The 19,384-nt window shown below is 54.6% G+C and overlaps 1 protein-coding gene and 1 pseudogene across 4 annotated transcripts; one reads left to right on the forward strand and one right to left on the reverse strand.

Moving 5' to 3' along the window:
* The first annotated feature begins 358 nt into the window (after positions 1-358).
* On the forward strand, positions 359-8,402 carry LOC141962200 (endoplasmic reticulum-Golgi intermediate compartment protein 3-like; annotated as a pseudogene).
* On the reverse strand, positions 2,271-18,405 carry PGF (placental growth factor). 4 transcript variants are annotated; one of them, XM_074909976.1, is made up of 7 exons: positions 18,251-18,405; positions 18,043-18,082; positions 17,228-17,424; positions 15,708-15,784; positions 13,905-13,934; positions 13,801-13,820; positions 2,273-7,665 (listed from the first exon to the last, which is right to left on the reverse strand). In XM_074909976.1, the coding sequence occupies exons 1-7, from the start codon at positions 18,314-18,316 to the stop codon at positions 7,634-7,636; spliced, it is 462 nt and encodes a 153-aa protein (XP_074766077.1). In that variant the 5' UTR covers positions 18,317-18,405; the 3' UTR covers positions 2,273-7,633. The 4 variants fall into 4 exon arrangements, with proteins under 4 accessions (XP_074766078.1, XP_074766077.1, XP_074766075.1 ...); XM_074909974.1 differs by having other exon boundaries at positions 2,274-7,665; positions 13,758-13,820; XM_074909975.1 differs by lacking the exon at positions 2,273-7,665 and adding an exon at positions 11,432-13,009 and having other exon boundaries at positions 13,758-13,820.
* Between the last annotated feature and the right edge of the window lie 979 nt (positions 18,406-19,384).

Genomic DNA, 19,384 nt, shown 5'->3' on the forward strand with positions numbered 1-19,384 from the left:
CAGAGCAGGGAACATCAGCACAAATGCGTTAATGGTGCAACAAAATGACAGCACAGTGGAGATTCCAGCTAATGCTTAACAAACGCTTTCCATTCGGGAAATATCAGCCTTCGGCTTAACCTAGAAGCACGCGTTCCCGGCCCGGCTTTTCCCTGGGACGCCAGGTCTGCGGGGCCCGCTAGACGACCACGCTTGTTAGCGAAGGGTAAGGGCAGGGCAGGGCAGGGCAGGGCAGGCCGCCCCGGGAAGGAAGCCCCGGCCCACCCCGCCAGCCCCCTCGGCCGGCTTCGGGGCGCGGCAGGGGCGGTGCCGGTGCCTTCGCGGGGGGCGCGGTGCGGGCCCCGCGCCGGGAGGCGCCATGGAGGGGCTGTGGCGGCTGAAGCGGTGGGGTGCCTTCCCCAAGACCCTGGAAGACTTTCGGGTCAAAACGTGCGGGGCCGCGCGGGGTCAGCGGGCGGGGTGAGGGCGGCCGGGGCCGGCGGGCGGGCCCGGGCCTCGCCGTGGGGCGGCGGCCGCCGTGGGGGGACCTTGCGGGCCGGCGGGAGGCGGCGTTCGGCGGCAGCGGGCGGGCGTGAGTGGCGGGGCTGCCAGCGGGTCTCGCCTCCCCGCAGTGACGGCCGTCAGCGGGCCCATCACGGCAGTGCTTTTCTCCTCGGAGCGCAGTACCACCTCACCAAGGAGGGGAGCACCGGCGGCGGAGCGGGCCCGCGGCGCCGCCCCTGCCCGCGCAGCAGCTCCGCCCGCCCGGAGCTGTCGGGGCTTCTCCTTCGCCAGCTGCCCGCCGTGGCGGCGGGACCGGCTGCCCTCCCCCAGGAGCCGCTGGGCGCCGAGCTCGGCTGGGAGCGCCGCGGCAGGAGAGCGGCTCGGAATCTCCTCTGGCTGCCCCCGCTGCTTGCGAGCAGGCGATGCAAAGCGAGCGAGAGCGATGTCCCCACCCCGGTGCCCAGGTTACTGTTTTTGTAAAAGGCCTTACAAGTGGTAAGGGCTTAGCTACCGTGGAAGGTGTGGGAGGCAGCGGCTCAGCTGTGTCGTCGATCCCACATCTTAAAAATCGGCTCCTGAGCCAGAGCAGTCGAGGGAAGGGGGCCTTTCGGTTTGCTTCCAAGTGAAAGGGGACTCTGGGGTTTTTTTTGTTCCTAGGTTCATCCAGAATTGTACATTAACAAACCGAGGGGAGGTAACCTGAAGATCAATCTAGATGTCATTTTTCCACACACGCCTTGTGCTTGTGAGTCAGACTTCTGAATATCGGGGGTAGTTTTCATACTTGCCGAGGGCCCGAGAGGTTCTGCCCGGGCCCTGGGCAGGGAGTCGTTGGTGATCCCTTGTGCTCATGCAGCGATTTCATCCAGGCCCGTGATACAAGGAAATGATCACCTGCTTTGCAACTTACTTACTTATAGCAACTTATAGCAGTTTATAATGATTTCTGAATATTGCTTAATAATCCTGCTTGCCCTGACTGTTCTGTGGAAACTTTCCAAGGGCTACTGTGTTCATCAAAACAAAGCAGTTTTCCGTGGAAACTTACCAAGAATTACTATGTTCAGCAAAAACAAGAGACGTGTCCTTGGAAAGCAAATGGGTTCTAACAAGTTTAGTCTTTGAGACTATATACGGTCAGTAGAAACTAATAAACTAGTGGGTTTAGATAAGATAGAGCTGGTAAAACAGATGGAACCACTCGTTGTTCAAGAAATTGGCTAAGAGAATCTGCGCATGCTCTGAGGAAAAGGACAAGGTGAAGATGACTGTGAGCCTTCCTCCAAAGACCCCTGAAGACGACCACCAGGAGGCAATGTGCAGGCACAAAGATATAAACTGCTGACACCAGCCTTTTGAACTAACCCTGCCTTACTTATGCATATGTGTATTTGTATTATGTAATCCAATGAATATGTATATCCACACTCCGTAAGTTTCTGGTAACATGTGCTGGTGGTGTGCAAGCTTTGTGGAGAAATCCCCTTGCACCCTGGTGCTGGAGTAAACATACCTGCTTTATAACTCTCTCCGAGTTGTAGAGTCTGTTTCCGCAAATCACCTGCTGGGTGCTTCAACCAGCACTTCTAGTCAGGAAGCATTTTTCGAGGTTATAAATGAGGCTACGGTATAAACCCACTTAGACTTCTGTATGGTGGTGTACTGTGTCAGGGAGCTCAGTAGTACTGAAAAAGCTGGCACAGAGTTCAGCTGGGTCTCAAAATTTTACTGTGTCATTGTTGAAAAAACCTCATTGAGCCTCCTTTGGCAGTTACTTGATGAGGCACAACTTTTCCTTGATTTTTGTACTTAAATTCTGACTGTAATGCCAATGCCACGTGATAAGCTTTCTCCAAAATGTTTACAATCAGAACAAGCATTTATCATCTGATTACCTTTGAACTAAACTGAAAACCAGGTTGCAGGGAGAAGTGACGGAGGATTTTGCAAGTCTTACTGGGTATTACTGCTGCGCATGTTATCCGACAGTCCGCTCATCTGCCTCTTGTTCTGTTGTAGTAATTCCGCTGGGTAACGCACTGGGCTCTAAATGTAGTGAGTCTGACTTCCTTTCGACCACCCAAGATATTATTGCTCTTTACCTTCCTCACATTTAAAGGGTGTGGGAAGGCTGGGAGTCTGGAAGCCTCTGCTATTCCGTGCAGAGAAGCTGTCAGTCTGATAAGAGAGTGTGTAGCTGGCAAGTGCGTCATGGTGCTTCGATACCAGGCTGAGACCACAGACCTTCTCCATCTGCTTTGTTAAAAGGGACCCCAAGGAAATGTGCTGATGTTGAAGGGGGAAGGGTGGGGGAGGGTCGAGGTAGGAGGCAGCTTTCAACCAACGTTAAGCTGAACTCCTGAAAATGGTTATGGGCTTTGAGAGGTTTGATTTGGGGTCTTTTGCCTTAAGTGTATTACTACCTTTCAGGGTAATGCTTTCTGTGGCAGTTGGCAATGGTATTTCTTGTACACCAAACCAAAGCTCGTATTTGGAAGAGTCATTCAGGGTGCTGCAATGTGCATTTTATTTCCTATACATCCCTTGCCCCCAGCCACACACACCCTTCCAGTTTGGCACATTGTCATCCCCCTGGCTGAAAGATTCCTTGTGTTCACTGGTTGAATGCTTCTTCAGCCTGCCACAGACCGTAACAAATGTATGTTCACAGACCACTTTCCTTGCACACTGGTTTCAGATTTGAGCATGGATGGCATGGAGGCAGGAGAGCAGCAGCTGGATGTAGAACACAATCCATTTCAGCAACGTTTGGATAAAGCTGGCAATTATGTGACTCCAGAGGCAAAGAGACACAGTAGGATGCTATCATGCCTTTCCTGGATGGGTGCTGCTGTCATAGTCTTTCCATCTCTGTATGCCTGTTTTGAGATTCACAGGAACAAGTGATGGCTGAAGAGCGTTTAAACTCCACAAACTCTTGAAGAGTTTATAAGCACACATCTACTGAACTGGCAGATCAGGGAAACTCCCATTATACTCACTACTTTTGCAAGGCGAACCTTTGCCTAGTCCCTCAGAAATTATGACAGGGACTCATGGATGCCTTTCAGGCATAAAGCTGCTGAGTTAATGGTCTTTGATGACTAGGAATCAAGCAGCAGTTCTGGCACAACTTGGATTTGGTTGTATCTTTAAATCACAGTGGACTAACAAATGGGACAGCATGGTTAGAGGAGAGAGCCTCTCTCCAGGGAGGGCTCCAATGACTCGACCCTTAAGCCTAAACTTGCACCTTACAACATTTACTTTGCGTGTGTTAATGCCTACCTGATGAATATATATTTTAGCTGACTTACTGGTTACAAATCTTAGCAAGTAGTAATGGTCCTTGGCTACATAAACCTCTCCTCTACATTTTCCAGATGTTATGAGTCATTGTTGTACTTTGACACAAACCAGAAAGGATTCTGGCAAATTGTTGCATTCTAACAGTAATACTGTCCTGACTTTTTCATGGTTGCTATATCTTGACAGACTCCATGTATTGTGCAGGTGTTCTTGTAGAAATGGTGGGAATCATGTCTTTGAGAAAGCGTAGCAACGATTAAGCTGTGTTCTTCCTGATGCTATCTTCTGGGGTAATTATAAGATTAAAAGCCATACCACTTTTTAAACAATTCTGAAGTGCACTTTCAGTTGCTTTGAATGTTGTAAGCTTTAAACACCTGTGCGAGACTTTCTTGCTAATAAAGGGTATATTTTCCTAAGAGTTTTTATTTGCTTGATCATAACTACCATAAAGTATACAACTAAAGAATTAAGGTTAGTGGTTGATTTTCATGCATATTTCATACTTTCTGATTGTAAAGGACTGTGTCAGCCATTTTGTCTCGACATCGCCGTTACGCCATTACCCCCTCCCGAGCCGCAGGGTGGTGTAACATGGCAGCTCTCTGTTTCAGCACGACGCCACAGGCCAGGCCTTGCGGTCCTGTTGCCAGGAGGACAAAATCCGCCTGGCGCTAGAGAAGCCGGGCATGTGTGCAGGGCCAGGGGACAAGGGGGATGTGTGGAAGCTGCAGGCGTCAATGGCCAAACCCCCTTTGGTATGACCACTGTGGGCACATGGGCATGTGCACATGGGGGAACATGCCGAGGTGAATATGCAAATGAGCTCCGTGGCAGCAAGCGACTAGTGGTGGGCACTGGATAAACGGGGCTGCATGCTCCCCTCAGGTGCTACTTCGCGCTTGCAATAGTTCTTCGCTGGCCTTCGCTGTATCACTCTCCGAAGTTTTCCTCTCATCTACCAAGCCTTCTTGTTTCCGCCTGCCAAAGCTTTTGCCTGTCAAGCTTTCCCGCAGCTGCCTATCGAGCTCTCTCTCCTGCCGTGCCTTCTTGTTTTTGCCTGCTGAAGCTTTCGCCTGCCGAGTTCTCTCACCTGCCAACACCTTCACCTGCCAGCTTTCTCCCCATCGCCTGTGCCAGGATCAGACCAGCGGCATCCTTCCCCATGGCCTGGCAGGGGATTCCCCCCATCGCCTGTTGAAGATTCTCCATCACCTGTGGGATCCACCCCCCAACCTACAGTGGGCCCGGCAGCCACTGGACACGTGGTGGCCACATTCCCCATCGCCTGCGCTGGAACCAGGTCAGCGGGACCTAGTAGTAGTAATTAGTATTGCTGCCATCTCTTTTGTTGGCTTGCTTAGGTATTCTGACTTTTCTTTTTTATTTCCTTCTGTCCTGTCACTATTATCAGTTTTTTTCACGAAATAAAGCTTACAAGATTGTACAGCATGTCACCTCCTTTGTGTCTTACTCTCACTCTTGGGATCGTTTAAGAACCTTCCCCGATATTGTATTGGGACATTTTCAATTGGCGTTGCAGACAGGATCCCTAGAGGTGAGGGTGCTGTACTACCTTGCTGTGTTCAACACAACCCTCTCAGGATGAAATAACCCCCTTTGTCATACATTAAGATGTGACCTCCTGAGAGTGAATAGGGGGGAGAGTGGATAGTAAAATGACATTTGTGTTAGGGTAAGGTATGGCCTCCTGAGAGAGAAAAGGGGAAACGTGGATACTAAGGTGTGGCCCTCTCAGGACAATAACCCCTTTGAGTTGCTTTTGTGGTAAATTACAGATATTGGATCGGGACACTGATTAAAATCTCTTTTTCTGTGGCTAATACGAAATACAGACATCTTTAATACTCCCTTCTGTCCACCTGTTATACCTCCCAGTCTTGACAAACAGGGGCCTGATAGCATTTTATCTCCTCAGCAGTGCCTGTCTATGTAGCTTATCACATTCCCCAGCATTAGTTATCCAGGGAGCCACCTTTTCAAGGCTTATAGAGAGTAGTGCAGCAGTGCTTGGATAGTGAGCCTTAGAGGGCTTCTGTAACCCAAGGGACTTGGTCCTGTGCTTCAAGGTTTGTGAGTTGAAGCAGCCTCATTCTAAGGGGGCCTCTTATACTATGAGCCAATGCTTTTGAAAATTTTAGACACAAACTTCCTTGGCTCACTTACTCCTAACTCCAAAACTTGTCGTCTTTTGGTATTTGTTTTGGTTCTTGAGAAAACAGAAGCCCTGTTTGAGTTTTCTGTAGGCATTTCCTGCCCTTTGGCAGGTTTCAGCTGTCACCAGCTCTCATCTCTTCTGGTACAAGTCTCTCTTCAGGCTTCTGCACACAGGAAAACATAAAACTCCCATGAGTTTGTGCTCTAGTCATACTGTGGCTGCGCATTCAACACACACAGCACAGACATGGCAGAATTGTTAAGCCATGAAGAAGGTAGCAATTCCTTGGAGAGCCAGTGAGCAGTGGCACACGTGTGTGCCACATCAGCATTGTCATCCTGGAGGACTAGGTGTCAGTTTTCCACTTGGGAGGCTCCCACTCTGATCATGTTTCACAGCAGTCTAAAACTGTGTTCCCCACGTGTCTTGGGACAGGATTATGCGTTATGCACTGTTGACTGCAATGTAAAATTTTGTTTGTGTAACAGGTCCTGTATCAGTCGCAATTTACTGATTGGGTCTACTTTAGACAATGGTTTGACAAAGCCTTTATGCAAGTAACATCTGATCAGCACTCCAGCAAGGCTTACAGATAGCCAGTTCCTTCTGTGGAGGGTGTTTTTGAGATGACAAATGCTGCTCAGCTTCTTGCTCTTGTTTCACACCTCAACAGGCTCTATGCCTACCATTTCAGGTGGGCTTTGGGTGCAGGATGTGCAGCTTCTGACACAAAATGGATGCGTTCATGTGGAGAACAGTTATTGTGCGTAGAACAGTAGTACAAGAGAGTGTTTCTAGACATGCCTCCTCACTTTGAATCCTCTTTTCTCTTAGTGCTGGGGAAGGAAAAAGAAGGGTTTGATCCAAATTCTTTGGATGCCGATCATTGCAAGAGCTGTTATGGGGCAGAGTCAGAGGGCATTTAGTAACCTTTACCCCTTTTCGTATCTTCTAAGCACTTGACTTAGCTGCATGCGTGGGGTTTTTTTTAACAAATGTCTATGAAGGCCTGTGCAATGAAATCCTCCTGGGCACGTGTTCAGAGAATGATGAGGACTGTTGTGGTTTTGATATGCCTTTGGAAGCGGTACTCGTGATTGTTAAGAACGTGAAGACTTACGTTGTCTAGTTTGTCTACATGCCTGTTGAAGGGCAGTGCAAGTTGCACTACCCTTGCAGTAGCAAATGGAATATTTTCTGGGGTTATTTGGTGTCCAGAGGGGAGCTTTGTAAATTATTTCACCATTACACGAGCTGTCTTGGAATAAAACCTGGTTATGGCTTTGCCTTCTCACTTCAGCTGCAGGGTTTGCATCCTTATGGGAGCAAAGACCAGGTGTTTATCGCTCATACAAACAACAGTGTCCATTGGTGTTTCTCCTTCCTCCTACCTGCAAATTCATGGAAGAATGGATACATGACAGTCCACAGGTTCTGCACTATTCTAATCCTTTGCTATTATTGTCTCTGTAGTGACCTGGATTGTCCCATCTGTCAAGTTGCATCTCCTTCCCCAGAGATGTTTCCATACTGAGGGATTCACAATTCCCGCTTTTAACTTCTTTTTTGACACAGCAAAACATGGAACCCATCAAGAAAACTGTTTTTTCTGATGACCAAGATGTTGTCCAGGGGTAGAAAAGTAATGAAGAAAGTTTGCCATTAACACTTCCTCCAACGTTGACAGTATTGCCCTAAAAAGAGAGGAAAGGAGGATTAGAAACAGGAAGATGCTTTGTTGACATGGAGACATTCCAAAAAGCTCAGAGCTGTGGGACACTGCTGTCGTTTTTGTAACAAATTTCTTTACCAAGGAGTGACCTGGCTGTCCAAATGGACAGGAAAAACTCTCTTCAGACTCAAGCACGGCATTAAACCAGCTTGCATCCTCATGCCAAAATCTCAAAAAGTACATCGAGAAGCTCGAGCTCCTTCAGTAGTGTTAGGCCACCTTTCAAGGTCCAGTCCCTGATGTTTGCTTTATTGCTCTGTTGAAGAAAAATCCACCAAGGATGCGAGTCTTGAGCTGGAGCATCTCTTTATAGCCGTAACGATGGTAAGATCGTGCTTGTGCTTTTGCAGGTATTGTAATACTTGTGACAATGTTAAGAGAAGCCTACAGGCGATGAGGCTGGGCCTTCAAGAACCCAGATAGCATAGACCTGTGAAAGAGGGAAGGGTTTAGCCAGAAAATTCAAGAGCAGAAGAGCAAGGGCTGCCAAGTGTATGGTTTCCTAGAGGTCAACAAGGTGAGAGATGAGTTTTTCTGTGAACCTGCTGCATGATGGTGACAACTGTGGAAAGGCAGAGTCACGGTGTTCCTCTCCTTTTTCAGCTTTAGGTGTTCACAGGACTGTAATAGAATAACCCCTGGGCTCAGCAAGGTACTTGTGCCCATAAAGGGGTTCAGTAGGAGAGGGGAGAAGTGGTGGGAAGGAGCTAATTGTCTGTTTTGTTGTGTGGGCTGGTAGGAAGTGTGCCGGCTGGAGAAGCTTCGCTTTTCCTACCACCTAGCTAGCGAGTCTTTTTGCCAAGGTTTCTGGAGAAGGAGAGGCAACTTCTTTGAGGTTAGATTGTCCCACCTACCCTTTGAGTGTTAAAACAGACCACCAGTAACTAACAACTTGCCAGCAGAGGTGCTGGAGAGAGGCAAATGTTATCTTCTTCCGAAAAACAGTGGAAGAAAGACTATTGGAGGTGGTTGTCAAAGCTGAAGATACTCAGAAAGGTGGCAACTGATGTATGAAAATGTGGTACGTGATGTACCAGAGCACTGTGTAAGACAACCCGCTGCCAAAACATGATCCATATACTTCGTTCTTTGGCTTCCTCTCAAAACACTTCCAGGTTCCCTTTCCCACCAATCTCTACCTAGCAGAGACCAATTTTTTCTGCCCAGCCTGTTTATACCCCTGGTCTCTAGGGCCTTTTAATTCCCACCAGAGCCCGGGGGCTCTTCCTTCAAGAGAAAAGTCTGAGCCAGGAAAGAGTCAAGCAGGGCCTGGGACGAGAGCAGGGATGTTGCTTGTATGACTCACCTGTCTGACTTCAGCAGATTTATGTGGGCCTGGAGAGGACAGAGAGCACAGGTAAACTACAAAACACCTCTGTTAAGGGATTTGGATATCAGGCTGATGGTGGTAGAGATGTGTGCAGAGGAGTTGCCAGGAACTCTGGTGAGTTCATTGCCAAATGCCTCCTTTAGCCCTTGCAGAGATAAACCAGCTGTTACCCACAGTCGCATCAGGACTGTATTTAAAGCATTTTATTGCCTCACACAGTTAAAGCTGTATCCCCTCTGGACAGGAAGGGAAGAGCCAAAAGACAGTGGTTTGACCTCCTTTTGGGACGCTGCAGCGGAGTTGCAGAAGCTGAGTGGGGCCGAGTTTGGGCAATGCTGGGGTCACTCAGCAGTCATGCTGCGGGGCCAGCAAGGCAGAGGGGACAAGGGGCAGCACAGAAGAGAACGAGCTGAAGACATTGGTGAGGAGAAGTGCCCCAAGGATGGGCCTGTGAGGAAGAGCCTTGCGAGGGGAGAAGACGTGTACCAGCCCTGAGGCACAGCAGCCCTTCTGTGGGCTTCCAATTTTCCACATCAGTGCTGTCTGGTTGATGTTAAATTTGGGGAGTTTTTTTTTAGAATAACCTGCTGAAGACCTTGTGGCGCTTGTGTGGAAGTGGGAACTTCCAAAGCAAGACCAGCACTGACAAATAACAGGGAGGGGAGCGAGAGCCACCGTTCTTCTCACAGCCTAAAACAGATGTATGAGAGCTGGAAAAAGCTTAAAACACACTAAGATTGCAAACATTGCTGGCTGCAACAAGCAAAAAGATTATGCCCAACTCTGTCAGGATGCAAAAGCTTGTAAGTCACAAGGGAGAGGTTAGGACCTCAGCACATCTTTATTTGCACAGAAAGATGTGGGATACCTATGCTGGCATGTGCAGGGAGAAGCTGCTGGGAGCAGCACTCCACTGGCATCCCGGGGTGGGGGACGCTGGAGGTTATGAGAGAAACTTTAACGTCAGGGCTTCATCAGCTGCAATGCTACGTCTCTGGGCTGATCTCCACATCGCCTTTTCATTGTACTGCCCCAAAAATATGTGATGTTTTCTTCCTAGTGCAGCCTGGAGCCCAGTTTATGTTTTGTCTCCCCTATAACTCTCCTTCTAAACCATCTTGGTGCAGCTCTGACTCCTAAAGCCTTATTAAACAAACCTTTGCTCTGTAAGGCTGGGAGACGCAGAAAGCCCAGGGACGCTGATAACCCAGTGGTGTGCTGCTTCTGTGGGACAGCTGCCCGTCTGCAAGGGGCATGCAGGCAGGGGATGGATGGGGGATTTGGGAGCACCGGCGCTGGGGCATGTTTGCTGCCTAGCCATGGAGGACCAGCATGGAATTGTTCTGCTCCCCACTGGCCTTTGGCTGGGGTCTGTCCAGGTCCCTTTACAGAGCAACCAGCACACTCCTATAGCCCCGCTCTGCAGTGCCTGGGGGAAGTGGGGGTCTGCAGATGTAGCTGGCCTTGCCAGGGTGCTTGGGGAACATGTCTGCTGGGGCCAGGGATGGCTGACAGAAGCTACTGGTGTAAGCCTCCAAAGGCACAACTGGAAGCAGCACAGAGAGGGGACAGGCAGACAGTGGCTGGTCCCCTTGGGAGGGAGCACGGGTGGTGACCAGGAGCCCCACTCTCCCCCTCAGGCCAGCAGGCCCCCACCCTGACATCACCATTGTGTGCGATGTCCTGCTGGAAGACCCTGCCACCCTAGGAGGGGGGGGGGGGGGGGCAGTGTCACAGGACCCTCCCCTCTAGCAGGGACATGAAGGGGCAGGGAAGGGAGCCCATCCTCCCCTGGGTGCATGATGCCTGCAGCAGCCCTGGGAGCCCCAGGGAGATGCTGGGGCTCATCACAGATTCATCTAGGTTGGAAAAGACCTTGAAGATCACCTAGTCCAACCATTGGGTTTGGATGTGAAGCCTCAGTGAAACACCCTCCGGAGCTGGAGGGGGCCCCAACACCTGGAGACGCAGCTCTCAAGCCTCTCATGCTGGTGGTGCCTTCCTCTGCCCCTGCCGATGCTCTTGTCACTGCCGCAGCAGGACAGCCACATGCCTCCCAGGCACCCACAACTTTGCCATCCACCCCAACACCCCATGCCATAGGAGGAGCGGGGGATGAAGCCACACAAAGCACCCAGTGGGCTTGGGTGATGCAAGGGGAGAAGTGACACAAGGTGGCCATGCAAAGCAGGTGCCCAGCCCCACTGGCTCTGAGCAGAGCTGCCTGAAAAAGTGCCAAGCAGCAGTCAAAGAGGTGACACCAGGAACAGTTAGGAAAAGCCACAGGGCAGGAATTGGTTTGAATTTTTCTCAACCCTAATCACCACTCTTGACAAAGTTACTGTTATTAATTAATGTCCTTGGGCTTACGTAACTTCCTTTTTAAAGGTTTTTATATTACCACAATGAAACTTTATTGTTAAAAACCGTACAGAAACCCTCACATACATCCCTCAAGTGCTGCCCACAGTTCTCCTTGGCCTCAAAGAGCAACCAGCAAGGCTGAAACAGCACACACGGATGGGGAGAGCCTGTATGGAGCAGGGCAGGCCACCAGAGCTAGGGTGCCACGTGGCTCACACAGACCCTGAGTGGTGTGGGAAGGGGAGCAGCAAGTCCCCCTTGTCCATGAGGCAGCCAAGGAGGAGCTTCATGGGCCACTGTTGAAGCAGAGACCATGTAGGGGCCTCAGGACACTGTGGATGTCAGAAGTGGAAATGAGGTCCAAAAGGGATCCAGCAAGCTCCTGGAGGATATGCCCAGCTGCAACTCACCCAGTCCATGCCATGCTGCATGGAGGCAGTGTGGAGGTCCACATCACCTCAACACTCACCACTGACTTTCCCTGCCAGGGGACCTGCCCTGTCCCCATGTCCTTGTGCCAGCCCCCGGCAGCACCAGGATTACAGGGTGTTTCTTGGGTGGGAAAGCCCAGGGGCAGCCTGCCCCACAACTGCCCTAACCTCACATAAGCCCAGCCACTGGGAAGAAAAGCCACAGGACAGTGAGCCAGACATTTGGACTGGGGTGAGAATGGGATGAGGATGGTGACTAGGAAGAGGTACCAGCCCCACACCATGGTGTGGAGAAGGGCAATTCCCCCAAGGGCCTCCCAGCCAGGGCAGCAGCTTGGTACTGACCTGCTGGTTGCCCACTGCCAACATCACACCAAGGGCAGCCCCTTGGGTGCTGTAGGAGTTAGTGCTAGGGACAAGCCCTGGGCCAGCACAGGACTGCCCTCCTCCAGCCTGGGGCAGTGCCCACAGGGAAAAGTCCTGCCTGCAGCTGCTGGGAAGCAGACAGGAGTGCTCACACTGCCAGCTCCTGTGTCTGACCACCAGGTTTTATTGAGCAGGGCAAGGCTGGGGTGTGGCTGTGAGTACATGAGGACCCCTGGCAACCCCCTTTCCCTCCTCTTCGCCACGAGGAGGCCTTCCCAGGCAAGCTCCCTGGCACCCTCTGGGGCTGCCCCGTGCCAAGGCTGGGAAGGACACAGCCCTGCAGCCTTCCCTGCCTCACATTTCCTTCCTCCCCAGCTGCAGGGCACTGGCAGAACACCGAAGTTTCACAGCTGCAGCCCTCCAAGCCATCTCTGCTCACCCCCCACCTCATGCTGTCCCCAGCCAGCTCCAGCAACACATCCACCAGCTCCGCTTCTCATTGCCCCCAGGATGTCCTCAAACACCAGTGCACTGCTCGCGCTCATCTTCAGCCCCAGGCCTGGTCATGGATCCTTTTGTCCTGCTGCTGCTGGTGCAGTCCAGGCAAATGAGTCCTCTGTTGCAGGCTGCATTCCCACCAGGGCCAAGCAAGACTCCAGTCAGCTCTTCCCTGGCGGAGTCCTGCTCCCGAGCGCTGCTTGGAGGGGCACAGCGCCATAAGTCCCCCACACCAGGAGTAAACACAGCTGCTCAGACCTAGGCAGCAGGACCGAGGCCAGGGGCAGAGTGGAGGCTACCTGCGTGGTGTGCCACATCTGCGGAGAGAGCATGGCACAGGGTGAGCACCACTGGGACACCAGGACCTCCAGGCTCACCCACTCTGCCCCAGGTCCCCCCTCTCTGTGCCTGGCGCCCCCAGCGCCGAACTGCAGGGTAGGGACCGCAGACAGCCTCTTCATGGGGAGGAGTAAGGGCCTTGGGGCTGTAGGTGCTGACTGAGCCCCAAGCAGCAGGCTTCAGACAAAACAGAGAAATGCAGCAGAAAGGTGCCAGCCACAGGAGCTGTACCCCAATATTGTTCTCAGTAAGAGTCCAGCCTGTAATGTTACTGCAAGCGGTTTGAGAGAGTTGACTAATGTAAGGAGGGAAAGGGTAGAGTAACACAAACAACAACCAGCCAAGGATGGCAGGAAGGACAGAGCTGGCAGCAAGACGAGGCTGAAACTGGAAATTCATGGATCCAGGAAACACAGTGTGGTCTGTGATGGTGATAGAGCTACACACCATCAAGTCACCAAGTCCAACCATCACCACCCTGGGTGGGACTGGCCAGCTTTGAGCAGCTGAGCCTGAAGACTACTGAGAATCTATTGAGCCCTCAGTAAAAGGCTCATTTCCCCACAGCTGCCCACTGTCCCCTCCATCCTTTGTTTCCTTGTGTCTGCTCTGCACAAACCCCTCACTGCTCACAGTGTCAGTAAAGACCTAAAGGCTTAACAAAGCTGCTCATCCCCAAGAAATGAACTCAGAAGACACCATCCATAACTACCCCTGTTCACTTACAATTCACAGTCTTTACGTCTCTTCTTGTCTTGTCTTCTCTTACCTCGCGCCTTGGACCTCCTCCTTTGAAAGGAAAGTACCATAAGAGATGTGTAGAAGATGAGACCCACAACCCCAGCTGGTAATGCTGCCCCTGACATCGCTTACCTTCCCAGCCTCATCAGGTCCTGCCGGGGCCTGCGGGGCAGGAAAAGGAAAGAGTGAAGCAGTTACTTGGGCAATGCCGTCTGCTGAGCTGCTGGAGGTGGCTTACAGAGATGCCCCAGCGTGCAGCACGATCTATCTGTTACCATTCATGCTTAAAAAAGCCCCAATACGACTTTTTTCCATGTTATTAACTCCTCAGACAGGAGCTGACTGCAGTAAGCAGAGAGAAGGCAGAGATAGCAAAGGGGCAGGGGATGATCAGCTTTGGTGACTCCCCCGGGGATGTGACATTGCCCATGAGGCTGGGAAGCACAGGTTCAGTTTCAGCTGGTTAAACAGCTCTCAGTGACATTTTTCATAGCTCAGCTGGTTAAACAAGATGCAACATCCCGAGTAACACGTGGGATTTGCTGCAATGTCTCAGTAGTGGTTCTCAGACAATAGCCACGACATACTTAGTTTAAGCACCCCCTATATGGGCCAAGTTCAGGACATCCACCACACCTATGCTGTACTTCAAAGGGGAGAGATGTAAAGGTGTGGAAGGCAGCTTAGGGAGAAGCTAAAAGGTGCTGCAGAAGCAAAAAGTTTACACAGATTCAAAGGCAGCCTGCACAAGTTCTTGTAGGAGATCCCCTGGGAGTTACCCTAGGTAGGAAAACCACAATAGGATCAGGAAATTCCCTGCATGGAAAATGACTGGAAGTGGAAGGGGAATTAAGACATGTGCTTCTTCCCACTCCCCCTTCTGCATCCACTGACAGACACTCCAGAGGTGGTGCAGAGCTAGACAGGCCTTGTGTCTGCTCCAGCACAGCTCCTCTTATAACTGCAGGGGAATACTGACCCGGGATCCTCAGGCTCTTCTTCCAGGCAAGGATCACCAGGACACTCAGTCCCCAGTTTTCACAATACTAAATCACCCTGGGGTCATGATGGAGAGCGAATACCAGAACCCCCACGCAGGTAGTGCTGGAGAGGCTCTGTGGCAGGGACCAGCTGTGGGCAGCACCAGAGCCACTCCTCACCCCACAGCGCTGCAGCCCCTGGCAAAGACCCCGTCCTGCCCAAGCTGTCACCACTTCTGGGACACAGTGAGCACCCTGACAGGTTACTTATATGCTATAGGTCTCTGGCAGATTGGTGCTGCTTATCCGTCCTGGGCCAGCGCTGCATATCTGTGCCAGGTTGGCACTGCACATTTTAAGTTTTCATTTGTCAGTCTGGATGTAAACTCCTGCCCTGGACAGGGCAGCCTCCCTTAAATGGAGGCCCAAGGCCCAGCCCTTCAGCTCCCTTTTCGGGCCACACTCATGCTCAGGTGTGCCAAGTCATGGAGCTCCCTGCTGAGCCATCACCTTGGGTGCACTGCCCTGCATCAAACAGCTGCCTCAGAGCCACCACCCTTGCTCCATTACACACAGGCAGCTCCTTCGGCCAGAGGAGCATGCGCCAAGCATGCCAAGGCAGCCGCAGGCACGGGGGCACAGACATCCCTGCTCACAGAGCCAGAGTGCCGCAGCAGCTCCAGCCCTGCAGACAGTGCATGGTGCCTGACCTGACCGCACACAGCGCTATGCTTGCCTGCAGGGAGCAAGCTGCCAAAGCTCGGTGCAGTCTGCAGCTGAGCAAGGGCTGTAAGCACCAGCAAACCCCAGCGCAGAGACGGCAAGGGGTGGGTGTGTGTCTCTCAGCATGGCTAGGGTGCCCCTAGGGCATCCTTGTCCAACAGGCAGGATGAGCTGGCAGGGCTGTTCTTGCTGGAGGGGCACAGGGGTGCAGAACTAGCCCAGTGGTCCCTACCTGCACTCGCACCGCTTGTGCTCAGTGAACACCATCTCCACGTAGGGTGCATCCCCATTTGGCTTTATCTTCAGGAGCTGAAAGAGGAGCAAAGGTTACTTCCCATCCAGCAGCAAGAGGGGGCTGGAAGGGCTCCCACGCCACTGCCTCACCACCCCAGCCTCTCTGGTAGATGCGTGTCTAACCTGTTCTTCGGGACCTCCAGCAGCAGAGACTCCACCTCTGCACACAGGCAGCCACCGGGCACCCAGCAGCTTGGGAGGCTCTGCTAAAGCCACCCCATGTCTTCAGGGCTGTCATTTAAATCCTGCGGTCTTGGGATTTCCCAGCCTTAGAGGAGATTTTTCTGTCTCTGCCTTTGTGGAAAGCTTTCACCTATTATAACCACTTTGCACATCTCCTTTCTCTGATGGAAATATCCCCCTAGTCATGTTTTCCAGACCATTCCCATTGCTGCTGCCTCCTCCCAGCCCCCTTGCTTGCAGGGCCAAGCCTGGACTCAGTACCACAGTGCCTCCCCAGCCCAAGGGTACAGGATTTGCTCTGGCACATGCCAGTCCACAGCCCAGCGTTCAGATCAGACTTCCAGGGACTCACAGGGCGTGTTCATCATTGATGTGATCCACACTAGCCCTCACAGAAGTGCCCGGCACTGCCACACCCCACATGGCAGCAGGATCCCTCCCATGGAGGGAGACCTATGCTTGGGGAGTTGCCTCCCCTTCACATCAGGTTCTTGTTCCACCTCAGTCAAGATTTTTTTGGAGACTCCCACCCTGTCTTCCAACATGCTTTCAGCCCCCAAGGGACCAAAATCACTGGTGATTTATTGCAGGCACTCTCTAGTCCATCACCCACAGCAAAGCAGAGCTTTCCCCTGCTCTCTGCAGCAGCAGGTTGATCTCTGGCAGCACAGCACAAGGGCTGCAGCATGAGGACAACAGCTGCTGGGGGCACGGGGCAGACCTGACTAGCAGCTTGTTTGCAGCAGGGGCTCTCCCACCCCACTTTGCACAGCTCCCACAGTGGGGACTGGTAACATGGCTGGCACAGCCCTTCATGCCCACCATGCCCCCAGCACACATTCACTGTCAGCACTGCACTCCTGACACAGGGGAGCCTCGCTTCTTCCCGCGATGCAAGGGCAGCACCTGCTCTGCCCCAGCAGGCAGAGTCACAGGCCACTGGGACACCCCCTGCCCCACCTGCAGGATAGGGAAGGTCCAGACAGGTGACAGCAGTCAGCAAGACAGCCCCCGCAGAGAGGAGAGGGCAGGGAAGCAGGTGAGGCCAATACCACCAGGCATGACACCTGGCCTCAGAGACAAGCCCAAAGAGCAGGCAGAGGGACCCTCCTGGTTTGGCACACATTTGAGCAGTTCTGAGTCCACCCCCTCCCCTATCATCCATGCTGCTACGATGTCTGGAGGATGTGAAGCTGCACGTTCACGCTCCCGGTGCTTGGCGAGGAGCCCACCACCTCCCTGGCGCAGCCAGGTCCCCACAGCAGCGGTGCTTACCTGCATGGTGACCGTGTTTGTCTCCACGGGGACACAGCGGAGACCCTCATCCCCACAGCAGCCTCCACAGCGCCGCAAGGAGACGCAGGAGGGTCTGAAAATGTACTCCACCTCGTTGGGGAACTCGGTAATGACGTCCACCAGCTGCTCCAGAGGCCGGCACAAACTACGATTCCAGATATCCCGAAAGGTCAAGACTGCAAGCAACAGGGATGGGGGGATATTAGGAGGCTCCCCAGAGAGGTTGAGCCCTCCGACCCACTGCCGGGGCAGGTGCAAGCGGTGGGGTCCCGCATCCATCACGGGGGCACAGGGATGCAGAGCACTCCCTTGTGCACCCAGTAAGCCCCTCACCACACTGGTGCGGGGGCTCACACAGCCACCCCATCCCCCCCCGACGGGCTCTGTCTCCACCTGCCCGCCAGCTCCATCTCCTCCTTCTTAGCCACCCCGGGGCTCCCTCGGCGGGCGCAGAAGTCCAGCCCCCAGCGCAGCAGACCCCCGTCCCCTCGGGTTCCCCGGCGGGGAGAGCAGCGGGGAGCCGAAGCGGAGTGCTCCCGCCCGGGACCCCGCACCCCGGCACCGGGAAGGGGGCGGCAAGCCCGGGGCAGGGCTGCGCCCCGCTCCGGCCCGCGGCGGCGCCCGGGGCGGGCTGGGGGGAACGGGCTGCTCCCAGCCCGGGCATCGCCGCGGGGTTGCGGGGGGATAGCGGCCCCGGGGGGGGACCGAACCCCCGCGCCGGCCCTGTGCGCCCCCTGCCAGGGCTGCCGCGCCCTCCCAGCCGGGGCACCGGCGGCTGCCCGCTGCCAACTCACCGGCCGGCTCCGCGCTGGCGGTCCCCCGCGCCTCCGGGGCCTGCAGGGAGGGAAAGGCGGACGCTGTCGAAGGCGGCATCGGGGGGCCCGTCGCCGTCCCCCCACGCAGCGCCGGGGGGAGCTGTCCCCCCCGGCCGCCACCGCCACTCCGGGCGGCGGCACCGGGCTGCCCCCCGCTCCGACCCCCCTCCCGCCGCCCGGCTCTCACCGGGGCGGGCGGTGCCCCCAGCGCCCCGGCCACCAGCAGCCGCAGGAAGGCGCCGAGCAGCCGCATCGCCGCTCCCGCCGCCCCGGCACCGACTCAGCGCCGCCGCCCCGGCATGCCGTCCCGCCGCCGGGCCACCGGCCCCGCCGTGCCGCCTCCGCCGCCGCCGGGCCATGGGAGCGCGCCCCGCTCCGCCGCCGTATTTCACCGCGGCCGCCCCGCCCCGGCCCCGCCCGCCCCGGCCGCGCCGCGGGGCGGGAGCAGGTGCCCGGCCCCGGCGGCCGCGGGGACGACCGGTGCCCCCGGGCGCAGCGGGGCCCCCCGCCCTCTGCACCGGCCGTTTCCCCATCGGGCGGCCCCGGGGCTTCTAGGGACCGGCCCGTGCCCGGTGCATCCCCGGGGGGTGGGAAGCGCGGGGGCTGTGTCTGGGCTCCTCGGCTCGCTGGGCGCCCTCGGGCCCTGTCCCCCTCTCCCGGGGCCAGCCTGTGCTGCCCCGGACCCGTCCGGCCACCCCCTGCCCACCCAGCAGCCCCTTTCCCATCCACGCACCCCGTTCTCCCCACACTGCCCCACACCCCTTCACCCACCCCGTCCCCACCCCGGCACCCCACACCTGTCCCCTGCCCCCTGACCCCCCGCTGCCCCGTGCCTGCCCAGCCAGCCCCCGCCGTCGAGCCCTGGCAGGGGGTCTCCAGCCCCCTCAGGCCCAGGGACAGAATCCCGGTCCCGTCTGCTATGAGGGGTCCCTCCAGCCTGAGGGGGAAGGGGGCACAGTGATTCCCTGGAGCAGGTCTAGGGCCAAACCCTGCTGCCAAGGGTAAACCCAAAGGAGCTACGCGGCCTTTTCTGTTCTATTTTTAAGCCCCAGCGGCCAGGGAAGCTGGAGCTGTGGGAGGTGGGAAGGGAAGAGATGCCAGCAGGCAACATGATCCCCTGTGGGCTGCAGGTCCCCGGGAAATAACGGGCTCTGTGTCCCTGCCAGGATTCACGTTTCTGTCCTCCCGGGAGAGCAGGGTGCCTGCTCCAGGGCTTCCCTGCCCACCTCTGTGTGAGGTCCAGCCCTGCAGCATGAGGACGGCAGTGGCTTGTCCCCAGCCCCATGGAGTCTGTCCCCAGGGGATGCAGGACACACCAGCC

Source organism: Athene noctua, chromosome 6 (assembly GCF_965140245.1).
Source record: "Athene noctua chromosome 6, bAthNoc1.hap1.1, whole genome shotgun sequence".
Taxonomy (NCBI): Eukaryota; Metazoa; Chordata; class Aves; order Strigiformes; family Strigidae; genus Athene; species Athene noctua.